Source organism: Pelophylax lessonae (assembly GCF_965119305.1).
Source record: "Pelophylax lessonae genome assembly, chromosome: 2".
Taxonomy (NCBI): Eukaryota; Metazoa; Chordata; class Amphibia; order Anura; family Ranidae; genus Pelophylax; species Pelophylax lessonae.
This window is the reverse complement of record NC_138769.1, coordinates 117135520-117157031: the sequence shown is the minus strand read 5'-3', so window position 1 is coordinate 117157031 and position 21512 is coordinate 117135520. Positions and strand designations below refer to the sequence as shown.

The 21512-nt window shown below is 42.5% G+C and overlaps 1 protein-coding gene across 1 annotated transcript in view; it reads right to left on the bottom strand.

The window, feature by feature from the left end:
* Positions 1-21512, bottom strand: part of ZSWIM7 (zinc finger SWIM-type containing 7) — a 299161-nt gene that overhangs the window by 174885 nt on the left and 102764 nt on the right. The window contains exons 3-4 of the mRNA XM_082247590.1: positions 5889-5910; positions 480-582 (exon numbers count right to left, since the gene is read on the bottom strand). Coding sequence (XP_082103716.1) covers positions 480-582; positions 5889-5910 — 125 coding nt within the window. The remainder of the gene's footprint in view (positions 1-479; positions 583-5888; positions 5911-21512) is intronic.

Genomic DNA, 21512 nt, shown 5'->3' with positions numbered 1-21512 from the left:
CCACCAATGATTGTGTGACTTTTTTTTTTTTAAAGTGGGTGGTGGAGGTTAAAGAGCCAATGTTCGCCCAGAACATGGGATCAGTGTTGAAAAGGGCTGTAAATAAACGAAAGGTAAATAAAGATAAACCCAAATTTTTGGCTTTTTTTCCCTAAAAACGTAGTGCTTATTGCTTAATAAATAACACCACAAGAAAGCGATATGTTTCAAAGTATGATATAAAAATTCATTTGTGTACACTACTGCATAATGTAATATTCGTCAGCCAAACCATCACACCAATGAAAAGAAAAATGGCCTTGTAATGAAGGGGTATTTCAGGCTGGTACGCAAGGGGTTAATGTCCATCTGATGATGCATCAGAAACAATAGATGTCATTAGGCTTCCTGTCCAAAACACTATTGCTACGTGTCACCAAATTAGGCTATCAGTGGAGAACACTTCTGGAGGGCTGAAATGAAGACATGTACAAGCTTACCTGGAAGGTGCTGCGTCCACTGGGACTAGTCACATGTGAGACTGAACGCTGATCTACTAAATCCAAGGCGTACAGGGCTGTGGGCCCAAAAATAAACTTCAACCTGCAAATAGCACAATAATTGCAGACATTATACTTATACTGTTTATAGCTTACACACATATTTTACACTTGTAACCAATGGTTGGGAATATCAACGTTTCAAATAAACTTAAATGAGTAACAGGAAAAAAACGAAGACACAGTTGCTTAGGGCGAAACCTGTTGGGTGGAGTTAGTGGACGGACATCACATGCTGTCAGATGGATTATACTGACAGCGCTTCTGTGAGTTTTTTTTAGCTTCTTTTATTTGATTCTATTTTATTGTTTCAACATTTTAATAAATTATACACACACAACACCATCGGAACTCTCTCTTCAATATTTGTCCTGCTCTATGGGAGAGTTCTCTTCACATCTATCATTCAGGAGCAAAGGAAGATTCAGAAACTGCAGGAGCCCTTGGGGTTCCTATACCTGCTAAGAGTTCAACTTTAAAATGGAAGCTACTGATCAGTCTAATCATGCACAGAAAGGAAAGGTGGTTCCATCATTTTCAGAACTGGGATTTGTTTGATAGATACAGAGAAAACAAAAAAAAAGCCAAAAGGGCATTCCAACAAGGGTTACCAACAGAGCAGCCCAGTCTGTCTGGATTTTAAGCATTTGTCATAATATTTGATGGATGTTAGTTGAGTGGATTAGCAATGTGTATTAGAGAAAGACTAATGAAAGCTTTGGGTATCAAACAACCAAACAAAAAAATATATGATATGCCTTATGAGGATTTAAAAACAATTACCAAGATGTGCAGCCACAATTGCAAAGTAATCATACAGTAAGTAGAAAAACTGTGAACCAACACTAACACAGTGACAGATATAAAAAATTGTTTCCATGTTGGCAGGATCAAAACCTGGACTAAATTGCTATATAGTACCAAAGAACACTGATCATTAAAATTGTTGATATCTATATGTAGCAATATTTCCAGGCCTTGGGCCTGATATGGGTCTGCCATTGTTACCGGTGACACTTCCAACGCTTTTAAGTAGTAAACCCAAGTGTGAGAACTGAGACAATGACCATTCCGGCATCTTTGTTTTGTTTTGTTTATTTTGTGATGGGGACGGGAGAAGGGAATGAACGGATACTCCTCTGACTCAACTAGGTTTAACTGGGACACTGTACAGAAAAATGCCTGTTAGCGCTGTCTTGACGCTAGCTGAATGCTGGCCAATGCTTCCTGGTGCTTGAAGATACTATATTGCTAAACTGTGCTAGAACTTCAACTTTAACACACAGGTTAACTCCAAAGATCTAGGACTGTAGGACATTCGAATCCTGACACTCTGTTTAGCTCAAAAGTCCGGTGAACAGCTCCCTCCAGCCCTTCACTGACTGAGGTAGCTCCTTGTAACTGCTTGTGCTGCTGCAACTCTTAACACTGTACACTTTACCTCTTCAGGGCCCAACTGCTGGCGCCCCCTTTACACTTCAGGGTCCTCTGTCTAGGCACCCCCTCTAACACTTCAGGGTCATCTGACTAGGCACCCTCTTTAACACTAGCTGGCTCCTGGATCCCAGAGACCTTCACCGGAGCGCTCCCCTCTGCGCTAGGCAGACCCCCAGGGGCAGTTTACAGTACTCACGACCTTGGAAGGCTTTCCTGGAACTGAACCCCTCTTTCTCTGCTGGTCTTCGGCACACCGGATCCTCCTTGCAGCTCAGCCCAGCACTCTCTGTATTCTCAGGCAGCCACCCGATCCTTCTGACAGGAGGAGAGGCAGCCGTACTCTCCCTCCTGGGACTCTGCTTCCCGCCAAAGATGCTGCGTCATGCATTCCCCTCAAACTTATACCCACTCCCAGAATCCTCTGTGGCAGAATCTGCCTTCTGGTGTAGATATAGGCCTGAGTGTGTCTCTGATTGGGTTTACTCCACTGCCCAATGAGAATGCTCTCATGGAGCCAGTGGGGAGACTCCCCCCTCAGTAGCCACACCTGGGAGACATGACAGCCCCGCTGAAAATAATGGCCCTGCTGTTAGGCAGCCAAGGCCCACTATACTTTTACCTAGCACCTACCTTGTAGGGTGCTACATATATATCATGGAGTTTCAGCATATGTAAGTTGACATCTAGCCACTTGATTGTAGTGAGTGGTTAGTTACATAACATGAGTCCAAACCATTCATATAATCAAAGTATGACAAACGCACACCATAATTGATTCACGATGTGTATATTAAAGTCACACATATTACTTGCTTTATGTAAAAGATAAATCCTTTTTGGCTGTTGTGGGCTGCTGTTCAACTTGAATAAATAACCCCCCGCATTTTGCTGCTCATTGCTTGCAATACAATTTTATAGGTAACATTCCAAAAACATGTAGAAAGAACCCTGAAGCAGATCGGGTGGTTAAGAGATGAGCCCCTTCCTCCAAAGCCTCCTTTTTAGGTCAAAAGTGAGGTGAGCTCTAATTCATCATATAAATCAGGTATGCGAACATACATGGAGAAACATCTAAGTGCCTGCTTTGCATTGCTGCTATCCATTTAGCATGTTTTAAAGCCCAACTCTGTGTGCAACAGAAAAAATACCCTTTCAGTGGGGCCTCTGAAATGCAAAGCTTATGTCATGTCGAGGAGTGCCAGAATGTACTTACCATTCCCCCACAGTTTCGTTTCTAAGCTGCTTATGGCTGCTGTTGCAAGCTTACCTCTCCACGTACAAGGTTTAAAAGCCCTGCATTATATGTGATGATGCTGAGGGAGCACCCATAGACCATTCTTCTTCACCTTTTTGAGGAGAAGAGAAAAGCACCTTAGTGGGGGATGGGGTAAGACATAATGTCTGCCCCGGTACCACTTACACATAAGGAGCAGTCAACCCTTCCAGTGTGTTTTTTTCAACTCTTGGAGTTGGGCTTTAAAGTGTTACTAAACCCACAACAGTAAAATCAGTCTGTTTATGTAGAAAAAGCATGCTTGTTATACTCACTGTGGAACCTAAGGGGTTTATCCCCTTTGTGTAAAAAGGCTGTTTGATCCTGTATGTAGAGATCCTCCTCTTTTTGCATTGTCCTCATAACATGTCTGGATAAGACAGAGGTACTGGAGTCAGGCTGCACATGCTCAGTTTGGTGTGTATTGCTAGAGAGTTTTTTTCTTGGGAGGGTGAATGTAATCAGAACAGGACCAATCAGCACTGTCCAGACAGAGGGTCAGATGTACTGCATCCTGATAGGACAACCAGTGCAGTATGAAAACTCATCCTACAAGCTTTAACGAGGAACTGATAGAAATCACAATACTGCTACATACTGCTGATGAGAAAGGTATTTAGCAGTTTAAATTTACTAAAACTATTGCATTTCCATGTTATGTGTACTGCGTGAGACCAGATATAGTAGATGCAGGGTCCTGGGTTTAGTAACACTTTAAATAGAAATTAAACTACTAGAGAAGAACACTATATATGAAAGGTAACCACCAATTATCTTTCAGCCTAAACTTTTATAAAATTCTGTTTTACTTGGACTGGTGTGCGATGTACAACAGGCTTAAAGCAGGGCTCCACCCTGAAGGGGAAGTTCTGCTTTAAGCACTCCTCCTGCCATCCTATACCACATTTGGCATATCATTTTGTTTGGGAGGGAGCGGGTACCTAGTTGATCTGAGCGGAAATTCTCCTCCCTCCCTTCAATCTTCTGGGACACGTCACATGTCCTAGAACATGCAAGTTGTCACAGCCCGGTGCCCATATTTGTAATGCCGGCGCCAGGAGAGAACCGGGAGTTTGAGCAGCCACATCGCTGGATCGTTGCACAGGTGAGTGTGTGTTTATTAAAAGTCAGCAGCTATACTTTTTGTAGCTGCTGACTTTTAACAAACACAAAAACGAGTGGAGCTCCTCTTTAAAGTGTTACTAAACCCTGGACCCTGCATTCACTATATCTGGTCTCCCACAGTACACAGAACATGGAAATGCAATTATTTTAGTAAGTATAAATTGCTAAATACCTTCATCAGCAATATATAGCAGTCTTGTGACTTGTATCAGTGTCTGGTTAAAGCTGGTAGGAGGAGTTTTAATTCTACTCTGACTGTCCTATGAGGCTGCAGGACCTCTGAGCTCCTGTCTGGACAGTACTGATTGGCCCTGTGCTGATCACATGCACTCTCCTAAGGAAAAAAACTCTCTAGCAATACGCACCAAACTGAGCATGTGCAGAGTGACTCCAAAGGCTCTGTCTTATCAGGAGATTGATTGGGGGCAGGGGAAGAATGGGAGGATCAGAGAAGACAAACAGCCTTTTTACACAATGTGCAGGATTGACCCCTTAGGATCCAGAGTGAGTATAGCGAGCATGCATTACTGCATATACAGTCTGATTTTATTGCTGTGGGTTTAGTAACACTTTAATGTGATACTAAACTATGGTTTAAAAAGAAAACTCTATTTAACCACTTGACCTCCGAAAGATTTAGCCCCCTTCTTGACCAGGCCATGTCCTTTTTTTCCCTCACAAATAGAGCTTTATTTTGGTGGTATTTGATCAATACTGCGCTTTTTATTTTTTGCACTATAAACAAAAAAGGACCGACAGTTTTGGGGAAAAAAACAAACTATTTTTTACTTTCTGCTATAAAACACATCTTATAAAAAAAATTAAAAACCACATTTATTCAATCTGTAGGCCTATATGTATTCTGCTACATATTTCTGGTAAAAAATCCCAATAATCGTATATTGATTGGTTTACGCGAACGTTATTGTGTCTACAAACTATGGGATATATTTATGGAATTTTTATTAGTTTTTTTTTTATACTAGTAATGGCGGCAATTGGTGAGTTAAAGCAGCGGACACTCTGACACTTTGGAAAACCAGTGACACGAATACAGTGATCAGTGCTAAAAAATATGAATGGTCACTGTACTAATGACACTGGCTGGGAAGGGGTTAAATGTGTGCCTAGCCAGTGTTTGTGTTTACTATGTCTGCTGCTTTTACTAAGGCAAGAGATGGATTCTATTCTTTGCTTTGCAGGAACACAGAATCTATCCCTTACCCCCTTGTCAGAGCAGGGTACTGTCTTGTTTACATACAATTTAGTGTCATTTTAATTCCAGTCCAGCCTGTAAAACAAGTCTATAAATCCTAAGATAGAAAAAAATGAATTTCAAACAGTAAGTACAGACAACAAACGCTGGCTATTCATGATTAAGCAATTTATGCATTTAAATCAAAAGAAAACAAAGATATTTAAATTGTCTGATGAGAAGATGTATAAGCTCTGAAACTGCCCGAGGTTTCTTAGACAACAGTTTTTTATATAAGAAATTAATTCAAAGTACTCACCCCAGTAGATGCTCATCGGAAACTGCAAACAAATAAAAACACTGCATGAAAATCAATGTAATGTCATATTCTAAGCATCAGACACTCAATTCTTCTCATCAGATCTGTAAATGGCAAGAGTGTTTGTCGCTAAGGCGGTTTGAATAAGTAGGAAAAAGGTTTAAACTAAAAATGCAGTAAAAGCATAACAACGGTTTTCAAACTGTTAGGGCTCATTCACACTTACTTTGACTTCAACACACATTAAAGCTCCTACTACTTCAACATGCTTTTTTTATGTATTTTTGATGCTTTGATTATGCTTTTTTTAACAAAGCTTTGTAAATACCCTGTGTGTTGATTTTCCATTTGTTATAAAGGGGCTCAGTAGTACCCCCAATTCAGCAGATCACCAGCTCATTAGAACCCTCGTTCAGCAGATCCCCAGCTCAGTAGTATTCCCAGCTCTGTTGATGCCCCATTCGGTAGAAACCCCCAGCTCTGCTGATCCCCCATTAAGTAGTAGCTTCCAGCTCTGCTGATCTCCCGTTCAGTAGTACCCCTAGCTCTGCTGATTCTTCACTCGGTAGAAACCTCAAACTCTGCTGATCCCCCAATCAGTAGTAACCTCCAGCTCTGCTGGTCCCCCAATCAGTAGTAACCCCTAGGCTCTGCTGATCCTCCAATCAGTAGTAACCCCCAGCTCTGCTGATCCTCTGGTTTGCTGTTCCTCCTCTCTCTCTGGGGATTTGCTGGCCCGGGAGTCCATTTTCGCCATAAAATTAAAAGGGACGCTGGCCCTTTAAATCGGCGCTTCCCGCGGCCCCCCCCCCTTCGCAATCTGCACTAACTGAAAGTGCCCCCTCAGAAAACACCAGCAACAAGTAAAAAACGTTTTGGTTGTCAGCACATTTTTACACAGGAGATGTGTGAAGGAGGAAGTGACCTCATACCGCTAGAGGCCCAGTGCCTATTGAAACTAAATGTAAAATGTCACAGGAAAAATGGCCGCTTGCCCTTACTAGGCATTTGCCCACATCCAAGATGGCGCCCGATCGGGAGCACGTGCAGAATCCTAAAATGGCGGCTGTCCTTACACAGAGCCTTGCAATCCGCCCACCATAAACATGACAGCCACTCCATATGGCGGCAAAAAAAGTGTACAATCACATTCTGGCTATCATCGGGGACCCCAGGGAGACCCCCTGAGTTACAGAGCTCCCCCCCCAAGTACTACAAGTACCCCATACAGCGCCCCCAGCAGGAGCAGGGAGGGAGGGAGAAAACCAACAACCCTGCCAGAAGGGGGATCCTACAGAAACCACCAGCCCTGCTATCCCCTAGGAGTGGGCCCACAATCCCCCAAAAGTCCCCAGGGACAAGGGGGTATCAGTACTCACCAATCCAGGAAGTGGGCACCGCTCAGATACGGGAGACCTTCCACCCTCAGTGGGGGTGCCGTCAGCCAAGGCGGGATGCTGGCAACGCGTGGGCGATCCGGGTTGAGACACCCTCAGCAAAGACGCAGCTCCGCAGGCTCGTCCCCATACGGAGGGGCACTGTCGTTGCGAGGCCTGGGCATACCAGTAACCTGCGACGCTCGTTGGCAGGCTGGGACTCCATAAGGATCTATAATACCCAGTCCGAAGCCCAGCTCTGCAGTCACTTGTAATCCTCCAGGAAAGGAATCCCTGACTAACTAGTGATAGTGAGAGAAAATAAAATCTATTGTGCAAAGAAAAACACATGAATTCAGAAAAAAACTAAGAAAACTGAGACCCAAGGTCTCAGTCAGAGAAACCTAACCAGCTCCTGAGCTAGGCAGCATAAAACTGAGGTAATATCAGATTGGGTTCAGGATAATGGCTAAGGGATGGCCCCCTAGTGGCCTGCCGAGGTATAAAAGTTTTTTTGTATTAACCTGATAATCAATTATCTGCCCAGCCTTGCTCCTGCAGAGGGCGCCATTACCCATTAGTGAAGGCTAATACCATCGGGCGGCGAATGTCAGAGGATGTAAGAGAAATAAATGTTTTACAGTCTACACTCAGAGGCGCCTGTATCTCTGTTTTTCTCTCTACAAAGTACCGTAAGTCCTCAATAAACTGGTATCAGAAGATGCAGCCTTTCGAATCTGAGAAACAGATGTTTGATGCTGAAATGCCCACAAAGCACTGATAGATGTGGTTCTTCAGACCGTAGGCTCAGATGACCTGCCTAATCCACCTGGTAATAATAAACCAAAAGCCAGAATTAAAACAAAAAGAGAAAGGACAAGCGCAACTTCCATAGTGTAGTTAAACAATATTTATTAATAATTAAAAACACACTCACAAAGGGGGAGCTTGGGAAAAGCGGTGAAAGACAAAGCTGCTGCCTCTGGAGCCCGGAGTCGCTGTAGAATTCCCCTGCTTTGGCCGTGAGCAGGGGGAGAACAGCACAGGCAGGAGAGAGCCGCTGCTGCAGGGAGACAACCCGTCCAGAGATAGAAGCCGGAGCCTGGAGGGAGAGGATGCCCGACATCGCTGGGAGATAGGGACGCCTTTTTAAAGCAGGACACTTCTTATTCAGCCTCCAGGCAGAATGTCCCCTTACAGGGACCCTCAAGAATGACAGAGAGAATTCACTGGTCTAAAAGACGCATCAGGTTAGAAGATATCTGTACCCCTAAGGACACTAGCAAAAAAACCGAGACTTGCTGGGAGTGGGAGGGGTCATGCTAGGGCTGTGCTTTGTTTGCTAGTGTCCAATTACCTTGCTGCATGTAACACAAACGCCTAAGACTAAGATCCTGTAATGTAAGAGAGACAAGCCAGTGTACTGGATCTATGGGGAGCAGCACTGTCACCCTAGGCTGCCCAATCCTGATCTTGACTACGGAACTCATCTCCTCTTCTCCAAAACATATGGGGAGGTGTTTTAGGCAGGTTCTACTCCTAATCAGGGCTCGGTTAGAGATATTTCCCCTTATTTCTATTTAGCAGACAGGAAGTGAGGGGAAATCTGCAACAGGGAAACAGATAATAAAAAGTTGACAGGGATTCTAGCCTTCCACTACCTATAGCCCAACTCCAGGATAATAGCAATCTTCTCCCACCCTCTCTAACTAATCATTGGTATGAAAATAAAACCTATTTAAATGTCCATTTTACCTATAGCAGAACTAAACCAAAATAAATACTCTTCATTCCTTCATTCCACGTATGTGCATGGACACCTGTTATTGTGGCACAGACATATTATGCCAGGAATGCACAGTGAGCTGCACATGTGCATCCAATTGAAGATTGCCAGCAGGCAGGTAAAGCATTTACTAGAACCTGGCTGTATTTTCTGTCAATTTCAGCATCTGAAAGCCATCTTCTCCTCCTCTCCCTTCCACAGCAGTCAGCAGCTTCAGGAGGAAAATACAGCCAATCAGTTCTAGTAAATGTCGCCCCTCCTGCCCAGGGGTTTGCACGCTTTCTGTGCCCATTATGAGTAGTTCCCACCATCCCTGTGCTTAGTTCTTGGGTCTGTTCACTTTCTGTGCCCATTATAAAGGGGTTCACACCATCCATGTGCCAAGCCCCCAGGTCTGTACACCTGCTGTGCCCATTATGAGGGGTTCCCTCCATCCCTGTGCTGCTTTACTAATTACTAACTGACATCATCCACTGCCTTATCAACATCTCCACCTTCCATTGCTCCACTAACACCTTCAAATGCCCTACTGACATGTCCACTGCCCTGCTAACGCTGTCCACTGCTCTACTGACGTACACTGCCCACTTTAATTTGAGCTAAGTTCATATTTTTTATCAGTAACATTTGTTTTACTAATCTAAGCAAATATTTTGGGTACAAGAAAGTTTTTGTTTTATTTAACCATATCCCTTTAAGCGCCTACCACTGTTAACACAATTTGGCCATACCCACCGTTCACTATTCATTCACTCTACTACTCTCCTTGGGTCACCCAATGGTGTCCCAGGTCTTTTACAATCTAAAAAAAAACAAAGAAAAAAAAAAAAATTCCGTGCACGGCTAAAGTGTTCAGGTTTAGCTTGAAGAAAAGGTGGCAAATTTAGCTGCTGTGCCAGAAGAAAGCAGCATCTCTTTTTGAGGTGATTTCAAGCCTCAGCGATTTCAAGTCCCTGTTGAACTGGCTGAGACCGTCTATGGTCAGCTTTAGATGCAATAGCAGATTTAAATACACTAACTGTTCAGATTCCAAGGGACCCCATTGTTTGCTTGTTGGGTGCATTGGAGAAGGATACCCTTACCCTGCATGCGCATACTGCGGCTTTACACCGCTCGCAAACTGATTGCGTGGTGCTGGGTTGCTCCTCAGGTGCCTACCAGGAGGTAGTGGGTGGAACAAATGAATAATATGCTTATACATGAAAAATTGACCTATTGACCTATGATCAACATAGACATAGAAATGTCCCTCGCAAATTTTATTCTGTGTGGCAACCATGGCTAGATGTTCCAGGACTAGCACCACACCAGCTGGTGAGGGACAGAGTTCTTCATTGATAGGCCTTCACAAGGGCCTATGTAGATCTTGCACTTGATTACTCAGGTGATAGTGCTCCAGGAGTCTTTTCCTTTTTTTTTTTTTCTCTGCTGGAGGAGGTCAGGTTAAGCTGGATACACACTATACAATTTTCTTTAGATGTTTTCCTTTAGATTTACCAAAACCATATAATATGAGGTCAAACCTAAACACTTTCACTTTGTATGCAGTCAGGTAGGCCCTTGCACTACATAGTTGAAGGTAAAGGCCCATACACACGCACCGATTGTCGGCCGTAAATGCAGAGATGTATAGTAACTAAGTAGAACTACTTCACTACTGTACTTAAGTACCGAAAGGCGGTATCTGAACTTTTCTAGAGGAGAATTTTTTTCTCCTACTTCCACTTTTACTTCACTACATTTTTTCGATAATTTCAATACTTCTACTCCAATATTTTTTTTGTGCTGCATAGTTACTCGTTACTATTATAAAAATTACCACTGCCAGAACAGTAGATGGCAGGTTTCATGAAGCTCAAAACATGTGTATTATCAGCGCATACGAAAATAAATGCTACTGTATGTATAAATAAAAGCTGCATTTGAAATAATAAAAAACAATATGATGTTCAAACTTTTGACTTCTTTCTTTAATAACTACATAACACAGTACTTGTACTTTTACTTTCAGTACTTGAGTAGCAAAATTTAAAAAAAAACTACTTGCAATACTTAAGTACAAAAAATGTTGAATACTTTAGTACTTCTACTCAAGTCACTTTTTGATCGAGCACTTGTACTTTTACTCAAGTATGGGTTTCGAGTACTTTACACAACTCTGCGTAAATGTTCGGCCAACGTCCGATCAGCCGATTGTCGGCTTGTTAGTATGATGCTTCCGACAACCGACTGCGACTTTTCGGCCGAACAAAATGTGGTGTGCAGGCTATAAAATTTTTGTTGGCCGTCACCAGAACGGCCGATTGTTCGTCAGTCAGTACAGATTTCGGCCTACAAAAGTCAGATGAGCAAGACTGGGCATGCTCAGAAGAAAAAACACATGGAAAGTTAATCATCACATGACATCACTTCTACAGTTGGTTGTTGTTGGCCGACAAAATTCGTGTGCAGTCTAGAGCACATTTCAACCAACAAAACAACACTGGACAAAAGACGGCCGATCGTTAGGCCGACAATCGGTGCGTGTGTACGGGGCTTAAATCTAAAGGAAATCTAACAACAAAAGTTGTATAGTGTGTATCCAGCCTTATGGGCCTTATAGTTAAACCAGGATATTTTAGGTATGTTTGTTATTTTTGTTGTATCCATCCATACTACCTACAGCATATAGATGCATATCCCTTTGATGCAGAATGTTACTTATTATGCAATGTTTGTATATGTCTCTGCTCTGTACCATTGTATCATATCTTATTCTGTGTATGTATCATTTTTTATATGTATTTAATAGTTTCTATAATAAACATATTTTTCTGACTTAAAAGAAATTACACTAACTGAAACCAAACTCCAGCTAATACTTTATAAGCACAACAACAAATTTTTCCCTTTTGGGAATAAAAGGTTTTACATAAATAAAAGAAGATCATTGTAAGCACCCCTGCCAGTGTTCAATGGTTTGCCTCATCTCTGTTAGGGCCAGTTCACATCACATGCAGCCCAGTGCATTTTTTTTTCTGCATCAAAACGCATTGATAATAGGTTATATGGTTTTCAATGGCATAGTTCACACCAGTGTGGTCATTTCCAGTAATGAAAAGAAAAAGGGGCATTTTATATGCCCCCCTTTTTCTACATGGGAAAATGGCAGGAGAAACATTCTGTAGTTTAGTCAGAATTTGGAGGGAAATAGGTATTAGGAATTCACCTCAGGAAAAAGCGGGACTCTGCCTGGAGATAGCTCCAGGAGGCGGGATTAGGAGCATCCTGACAGGTGATAGGTTAAGGTCAGGGAAGCTTCTAGAGGATCTAGGAAGCCTATTTAAGGGCAGTGAGGTCTCTGAGGGGCTCATTCTGCTCAAGAAAACTCCAGTGTTTGTCTCCTGTACACTGTGTCTGTTGGCTTCCCTTCAGCATGAGCTTGATTAGACAGCTCATTGAGCGGGCTGGGGAGGCAGGAGGTGAGGATTGGGTGAGGCAGTGCTTGAGCCTACCTCGTTCCAGCACATTCGGAGCGGATGGAGTTGCCGGTCTGGAGAAGCGGAGGAGAGCGGGCCGCCATCGCTGAATGCCGAAAGACAGCTGATGTCGGTGACGGAGGTTCCGGGTCGCGGTGATGTCATATCCGAAGGACGGGGTAAACGGAAGAGGACGGAAGAGGACACAGAGGCGTCATCAGTCCCCATCGCCGGTGCGGTCATTTCCGCCTAAAGGCGCCGGGCGTACTCCTGTGCGCCGGCGTGAAGCACGGACGGCATCGGTGGTCATCGATGGAAGAGGAAGCAGAGACCGTCGCGCGGCGATTCAACGGGACCCCCCTTCTGCAGCGGAGGTCCGGCAGCCCAGAGGACAGTCGCCCAGCAGCGCAGCGGAAGAAGGAGCAGAGGACCGGATGGGAGGTCGCACCATCCCGGTTTTGGGAGCGGCAAGCGGGATCGAGGAGCAGCCCATGGGACAGGGTGAGTTGAATCTGCCTGTCCTCTCTAATATTCTGGAGCTGTTAGCTAAGCTTAGTAAGGACGTACAGGAGCTGCAGGGTGCTAGACACCAAGCTCAGAGGAGTGTTAGTGAGGTGTGGTTGCCATCTTGTGGCAACATTACAAACTACAGTGTAGATCAGAGTTCGCCCTTGTCACCTTTTGAAATTGCCAGATCACAGAATATCCCCGAGGTTTGTATGAAAGAGGCCTTAACTTGTGACATTTCCCCTCTGGGTTTCCACTTGCCAGTAGCCCTGAAAGAAAAAATTTGGAGGGGGGGGTTTATTGATATTCTTTCTCTCCTGCCTTGGGTGAAAGAATTTTTATTAAAGGGTGATAAGAAGGAAGAAAAAGAAGAAGATAGGAGAAGACCGGTTGTCAAAGGTTTTAACAATTGGTTGCAGGCTTTCTGCATATACGCTGCAGTACTCTGTGAGAAGTCCCCTGAATAGGTGCTGGATTATTTCAGCATGTTGATATCATCCTTGAAGCGTACAAGAACTTTGGCAGCTCTGCATGGTTTGCTTATGACGAGGCTTTTCGGCAGAAGCTGGCCATTCACAAACAACTCAGATGGGGGGTTAAGGATGTCGGATTGTGGCTGAACTTGTTCCTCCCACAAAAGCCATCCTTTAGTAAGCAAACTAATAATTTAATTCAGCCCACTACTTCCTTTCGCAAGGGAGTGTGTTTTAATTTTAATGAAGGACAATGCAAGTGGGCAGCAGCGTGCAGGTACAAGCACAAATGTGCTTTCTGCGCCGGTACACACTCAGTGGTCAAGTGCTTTAAAAAGATGGCCAGTGCCAACATGCAACAGCCACTGGTTCCAAAAGGCCCAGTCCCCAGTGAGGTTAATAAACATGCTCCCGTTCCTTCGGTCTTTCCCAGACAGGGAGATAGCGCACATGTTAACTGAAGGTTTCAGGTTGCCTATTTTCACTGGTTCAGGTTGTACAATCTTTGACAATTTGAAATCTGTGGACCGTTACTTAGAGGTTGTTTTGGGCAAATTAGCTAAAGAAATGAATGAAGGTAGGATGGCAGGTCCATTTTCAGCCCCCCCTTTCGCCAACTTTAGAGTTTCTCCTCTAGGTATTGTCCCTAAGAAAGAACCGGGTACGTTCCGTTTAATCCATCACCTGTCATATCCGAGAGGGGTGTCATTAAATGACCAAATATCTGAGGAATTTTGCTCGGTGTCATATGCATCCTTTGAGGATGCAGTGACAATAATTAGACGTTTAGGTCCTGGAGCATTGTTGGCGAAGGCAGATATACAATCTGCCTTTAGGCTACTTCCCATTCACCCTTCAAGTTTCAATTCATTAGGTTTTTGTGTTCAACAACAGTTTTATTTTGATCGCTGTTTGCCAATGGGCTGCTCGATCTCTTGCAGATACAGTACTTCGAATCTTTTGCAATTTTCTTACAGTGGGTAGTGGGTCAGGTCGCAGGTTCTGATGACCTGATCCATTATCTGGATGACTTTCTGTTCATGGGAAAGAGTGATAGTCCTAACTGTAAGTCTCTTTTGGAAACTTTTATTCAGGTATGTCAGGAATTTGGTGTCCCGCTAGCTATGGAAAAGACCGTTTGCCCCACCACCTCCTTAGAATTCCTTGGTATCACAATTGATACCGTTGCTATGGAATTTAGACTACCTACTGTAAAGGTGGATAGGCTGCGGGCGCTTCTGGCAGTGATGTTGCGAAAGAAGAAAGTATGCTTGAGGGAAATGCAGGCTCTCTTAGGTCAATTGGCTTTTGCAACCCGAGTTATGCCCATTGGAAAAAAATTTTCTCGAAGATTATATAGAGCCATTGCAGGTTTGAAATCTCCTTCGGCTCATTTACGAGTCACTTCTGAGCTGAAGGCAGATTTACTAGTATGGTCCCAATTCTTGGTCCATTTCAACGGTAGAACTTTGTTCCAAGAAGATTTTGTCTTGGACAAAGATTTCTTGTTGTTCACAGACGCAGCGGGTTCGGATGGGTTTGGTGCAATTTGGCGCACGCATTGGTGTGTGGGATCTTGGCCGCATCGCTGGAAGGTTCAAGGTTTTACAAAAAATATAGTACTGTTGGAACTTTTTCCAATCTTGGTGGCACTAGAGATCTGGGGGGCAGAGTTTAAGAACAAAAGACTTCTTGTTAGAACAGACAATAAAGGAGTCATGTATGCGCTGAATTGCTTATCTGCTAAGTCGCCGCCCGTCATTGCCCTAATGCGATATTTAATTTTTAAATGCCTGAGTTTAAACATTTGGCTGAAGGCGAAGCATATAGCCGGCAAGGAAAATGACGTGGCGGATGCGCTCTCTCTCGTTCGCAGATGGAGAGGTTTTTCGATCTACTTCCGGAGGCAGATCCAACTGGCATTCCTTGCCCTGCAAATTTGTGGAATCTAATTTGAGCTGCATTCCTACCTTCATAAAAGATTCAGTGGCCCCCTCCACGTGGGCCGGGTACCAGTCGACCTGGGTAATGTGGTTGGGTTTCCTTGAAGAGGTCGGAGAAGAGCGGTCTGCTTTCTCCGAAGGTCTGATACTGCGTTTTTTGGAAAAATTAATGGTTGCACAATATTCTGCTGCACATATTCAAAAACTATTGGCGGGCATATCGTTCTTTTTTAAATTAAATGACTTACCACCTTGTATGTCATATTTTTCTGTCAGACAAGCAGTAAAAGGGTATAGAAGAAAGAATTTTAAGAAAGATACCCGTATGCCAATTACACCCGATATTTTAGGTGGTCTGTGTAAAATGATTATTGAGATCTGCTATTCAAAATTTGAGGCTAGCCTTTTTCAGGCAGCATTTTCCATTGCATTTTATGCTGCGCTGAGGATCTCAGAAGTCGTTAGTATTCGTCGGGAGGGTGTTGATTTCAATCAGAGGGAAGTGAGGATTCTATTAGATAGTTCCAAGACGGATCAATTGAGAAAAGGAGTTTGGATCACTTTGAGGGCTCTGAAAGACTCTCCAATTTGTCCAGTCAGATTGTTGGGCAGTTATATTAGTCATAGACCCATAGGTAGTTTTACACCTTTTTTTGTCCATGAGTCAGGAGCTGGGATGACGAAATACCAATTTGAAAGGGTTTTTAAGTTGTGTATGGCAAAGTTGGGTTTGAGTGAACAGAAATTTACCTCCCATTCATTTAGGATAGGAGCGGCGACGGAGGCTGCTAGGGCAGGTTTGGAGCCATCAGTCATTAAGAAAATGGGTAGGTGGAAGTCTGACTGCTTCAAATTGTATGTTCGTCCTAACTGTTAACATCTTTTCTTTTTTAGGAGTGCACAGAGTGGTCTGGATTATAAGCCACTCTTTTGTGTATTGGGCTCACCAGAGGGCGAAGCAGAGAGTGTATACCCAGAATCTAGGATTGGACGCACAAGAATTTAAAGTTTTTTGGTGCGGTAGATGAGGTATGGTTTGGGAGGATTTCTGGTTTGAGGTCGGTAGAATGTCGCAGATTTTTCCTTCACCAGATATTTTGATAGTTCATCTTGGAGGAAACGACATAGGCCAAGTTAAAACGTTGGAACTTATTTTTAAAATTAGGGATGATTTGTACAATTTTAGTGTAGCATTTCCCAAGTCCGTAGTAATCTTCTCGGAAGTAGTGCAGAGGTTGAGATGGTTGGTCTCCCCGTCTCTGCGCCCTTTCGAGAAGATGAGAAAGAGAATAAATAGAGCTGTAGCAAAATTGCTTAGAAAAGTGGGCATTTTGTCATTCAGACATACGGAACTAGAGAATGGTTCGGATAGCCTCTATAGATTTGATGGGGTCCATCTTTCTGATATAGGGCTGGACATTTTTAATTCAGATTTAGGTTCTTGTGTTGAAATGGCCGCGGTTGTGGGGTAGGGACAGAAGAGGTTGGTCGCTTTCTCCCACCCTTCTTCTGTCGTATGGGAATTCTTTTTAATGAATAATTTAAATATTATATTTATGATGCAGCCTGAGCTTCTTATGGCTAGGCTGTCTATGGATGTTTTAAAATATATTTCAGTCTTTATTATTTATTTATTGATGTTTTTTAAAACCAATAATAAACGGCCGCAGCCAATTTTTAAGCCAACATTGAGTCGGTCTGTATTTATTATAAGTTATAGAGTTAATAGAATCCTAGCCTATTATCCCATGAAAAGAAAAAGGGGCATTTTATATGCCCCCCTTTTTCTACATGGGAAAATGGCAGGAGAAACATTCTGTAGTTTAGTCAGAATTTGGAGGGAAATAAGTATTAGGAATTCACCTCAGGAAAAAGCGGGACTCTGCCTGGAGATAGCTCCAGGAGGCGGGATTAGGAGCATCCTGACAGGTGATAGGTTAAGGTCAGGGAAGCTTCTAGAGGATCTAGGAAGCCTATTTAAGGGCAGTGAGGTCTCTGAGGGGCTCATTCTCCTCAAGAAAACTCCAGTGTTCGTCTCCCCACCCCCCCCCCTTATGTCGCGGCTGTTTTTTTATGTGGTATGTCACCCTTGCAAGTATGCAAGAGGTGGACTATTGCTTGAGAAGAGAGAATGGTTATAATAATAAAGACAATTTTATGTTTTGCTAATAGTCTGGGCTTTTTATGGCCAGACTGGGTTGTTCCTTTCAATAATAAAGGAGTTGAAGGTGATGGTGCAGCCTGAGCTGTTTATGGCTAGGCTGGGAATTCTTTTTAATGAATAATTTAAATATTATATTTATGATGCAGCCTGAGCTTCTTATGGCTAGGCTGTCTATGGATGTTTTAAAATATATTTCAGTCTTTATTATTTATTTATTGATGTTTTTTAAAACCAATAATAAACGGCCGCGGCCAATTTTTAAGCCAACATTGAGTCGGTCTGTATTTATTATAAGTTATAGAGTTAATAGAATCCTAGCCTATTATCCCATAAAAAGTAGTACATGCTGCATTTTTTCTGCACTGGACTGTACTGGAACACAGTAAAATGCATCAAAAAAGCACCAGAACACCAACAATGCACTGGAACACACATCCTTATTTAAGAAACAAAAGGGGGGAAAATGCACTGGAACACATCAGAAATGCGCATGTATAAAAGCATCCGTAACTCAACCAGACTGCGTTTCTATGGTGTGAACTGGCCCTAACAGCTACATCTGCAGATCATCAGGTGAAAACAAAAGAAAGAAAGCCTAAAAAAATAAAAGGAATACAGCCATCACATCTAAGAATTGGTAAACTGCAATATAATACGTTTGTTTTTGGTTAAATACAATTTTAAGATTTTACTGCATTAGGGGTGGAGTACACCGGAAGTTATAAGCTCACTGGATTTCTATCCAGAACAACAGCTATTTGCTTTGCACTTTTCTAAAATAACAATATGCATTCTATCGTATATTTAACAGACCAAAAAGGAAGCAAATAAGAGAAGTTCACATAGTTAGGAATTATACACACTTTAATGCCCTGGGATCAATTACTAAATCTCTAGAGGAAAGGACTGAGAAGTTTCTCCAGAGCACATTATGCCTAATAATATTAAATAGATGTTTTATGTTGAGGAATAGATGACAATTTATAGCATAATCCCTTCTGCAAATGAGTTTTACAAGGACCTGTAAACGAACAACTGAAATGTCCATTATGCCTCTTTATTTTCATATAAGCACCCGGAAAGGACGCGCTGCCAGTACTGACAATCCTGCCCTTTTGTTAAATGAAATTGCTGAGATATTAAGGAAAGCAGATTAGGTAGTCAGTATCGCTTTCATCTGTCTAGCTGGGGACTTTGACGCATTAATAAAAATACAAATTATATGCAAATAGCTATAAATATAACACAGAAAAGCGCTGGGTGTTGACACAGTGCTCCTTAATGGCATTTCCTACACCATGCAAACACACACATAATCCACGTGCCATCCGCCGGATAATAATCTATAATGGGTCTCTATTGCAGCAGACTGTTCACACACTTCTATTTGCATACCAGCCTGTCTAGAAGAAAAATAAAGATAAACATTGCTGGGCTTTCCTTCTAATTAGAAAGCAATGATTATCTATATGTCCTGACTCTATGCGCGGACACACATCTAGCAACACGGATGTTAACACTCTTTATTTCACTTTGTTTTTCATCAATCTCACCCACACAATATGAGCTCGTTGGACGAGACTAGCACAACAAGAGATCTTAAAAGGGCAGAACACTGATGTGACAATTTTTTAAAATAACTTAACCACTTTAAGACCGGAAGGATTTGCCCCCTTAATAACCAGGCCCTATTTTGCGATTCGGCACTGCGTTATTTTTAACGGACAATTGCGCGGTCGTGTAAACAAAATTTGCCTCCTTTTTGTTCCCACAAATAGAGCTTTCTTTTGGTGGAATTTGATCTATAAACAAAAAAAGCGACAATTTTGAAAAAAAAAAAAAACAATATTTTTCACATTCTGCTATATGACATTCTCAAAAAAAAAAAATGTAAAAATCAAAATGTTTTAACATTTTAGGCCAATTTGTTTTCGGATACATATTTTTGGTAAAAAAAAAAAAAAAAATCGCAATAAGCGTATTTTGATTGGTTTGTGGAAAAGGTATCGCGTCTACTAACTACGGGAAAGATTTATCATTTTTATTTATTTTTTTTTTACTAGTAATGGCGGCAATCTGCGATTTTTTTTGCGGGACTGCGACATTGCGGTGGACAGATCGGATCCCTGACCTACATTTTTGACACTTTTGGGGGGAACAGTGACATTACTACAGTAATCAGTGCTATAAATATGCACTGTTGCTGTAATAATGACACTGGCAGGGAAGGGGTTAACACTACAGGTGATCAAGGGGTTAAATGTGAGCCTAGGGGAGTGATTCTAACTGTGGGGGGGCATGGCTTCGGGCCGCCTGACACACGCATCGGCTTCCCCGCTGACGACCGTGGGTGGGAGCGTGCCGCCCGCGGCGCGCTCTCGTCCCCTAGCCTCCTGAGAGCGTGCAACGTAGACCTATGTCGCTTTGCCCAGGAGAGGCTGCCTGCCGCAATAAATCTGTGGTAGGCAGTCGTTAAGTGGCTAAAACAGTATTAAACCCCAAATCAAAAATGTATTATATTGCAGTTTTTGTCGTTTTCTTTTTTCTTTATTTCCACATGGTGATCGTACCATCAGGTCTATTTTTTTATCAACTTCCTTTAACAGACCAAGCATAAGAGGTTTGAGACAAACCATTATCCCTGAGAGGTGTGTACAAAGGTCAGCTCATGTAAAATCCTTATCCCAAAAGGAAAAGAAAAAAAAATCTAAAACTGCTTAAAGTGTCCTTAAACTTACATCATAAAAAACGATCAATAAATGGTGTATTACATGATGTTCACACTCACTCAGTCCTTTTAAGATCCATTTTCTGTATTCTGCAAAAAACCTGGTTGATCCTGCTGCTCTCAATCTCCACCTTCTGTCCATGTCTCCAATTCATCTAGAGATTTTGCTGTGTTGGCAGCTCTGCACATGCTCAGTTTTTAGTGAGTTTCTATGCTAAACATTTCCTCCCAATCACATCTGAGCAGCCCATGTGACTATAGAGTCACACATGTGGCTACATACACAGTGGTAAATGACAGCCCACTTCCTCCCTCCTCATCCACGGCCACTAACCAGCTAAAAACAATGGGGGTGGGATATTACATGTAGAGTAATGGAGGCTTCACCTCCATCCTATTCTAAGACACAGGCTGGAGGGGCATGACACAGTCTGTGACTGGAAGAAATCTGTCCACATCATGTTATTGCCAAAAAATAATAATAATTTGATTTTAAATATATATTTGTATGACAAGTTAAAATAGTTTAATCATTTAAAAATATTTATTTTTACTCTGTATTCCAAAGGCTGTTTTTATTTTTTGTTTTGAACATATGACCAGCATCAGAGGACCAGAAGCTCTTCTTGCTTATGTTACCCTAAAAACAAGCTAGGAAAGAGCTGCGTCATGTGACAGCTGTATATTGATTAGGAAAAAGGTACTTAGATGTTTTTTTAAATGAATGCATTAAGATAAAAAACCTTCTGACTTTACAACTCCTTTAACCAATTCCAGACCGCCTGCCGCATATATACTACAGCAGGGCGGCCCAGGTGCGCAAAATCACGGACATGTACACGGGATGTCGGGGGTGCGCTCCCGCTATAATTGGACAGAGCAGGAACCAATCAGCGGGTCCGGCAGCCACGATGACCGGGACCCGCCTATAGTTTGGGGGAATGACAGAACAGTGGTCTACAAAGGCAGACCGCTGTATGGTCAGAGAGGAAAAGAGAGATCTTGTGTTTCAGCTAAGCCATTGTCTAGCATGTAGAGGTCTGTGCGTGTCTGATCACGGTTTTTATTTTTTTTCGCTATAAACAAAAAATTGCATTTTTATTATTTATTTATTTTTTTACTAGTAACAGTGGCAGATTTTTAGCGGGACTGCGACATTGCAGAGGACAGATCGAACATCTGAATCTTT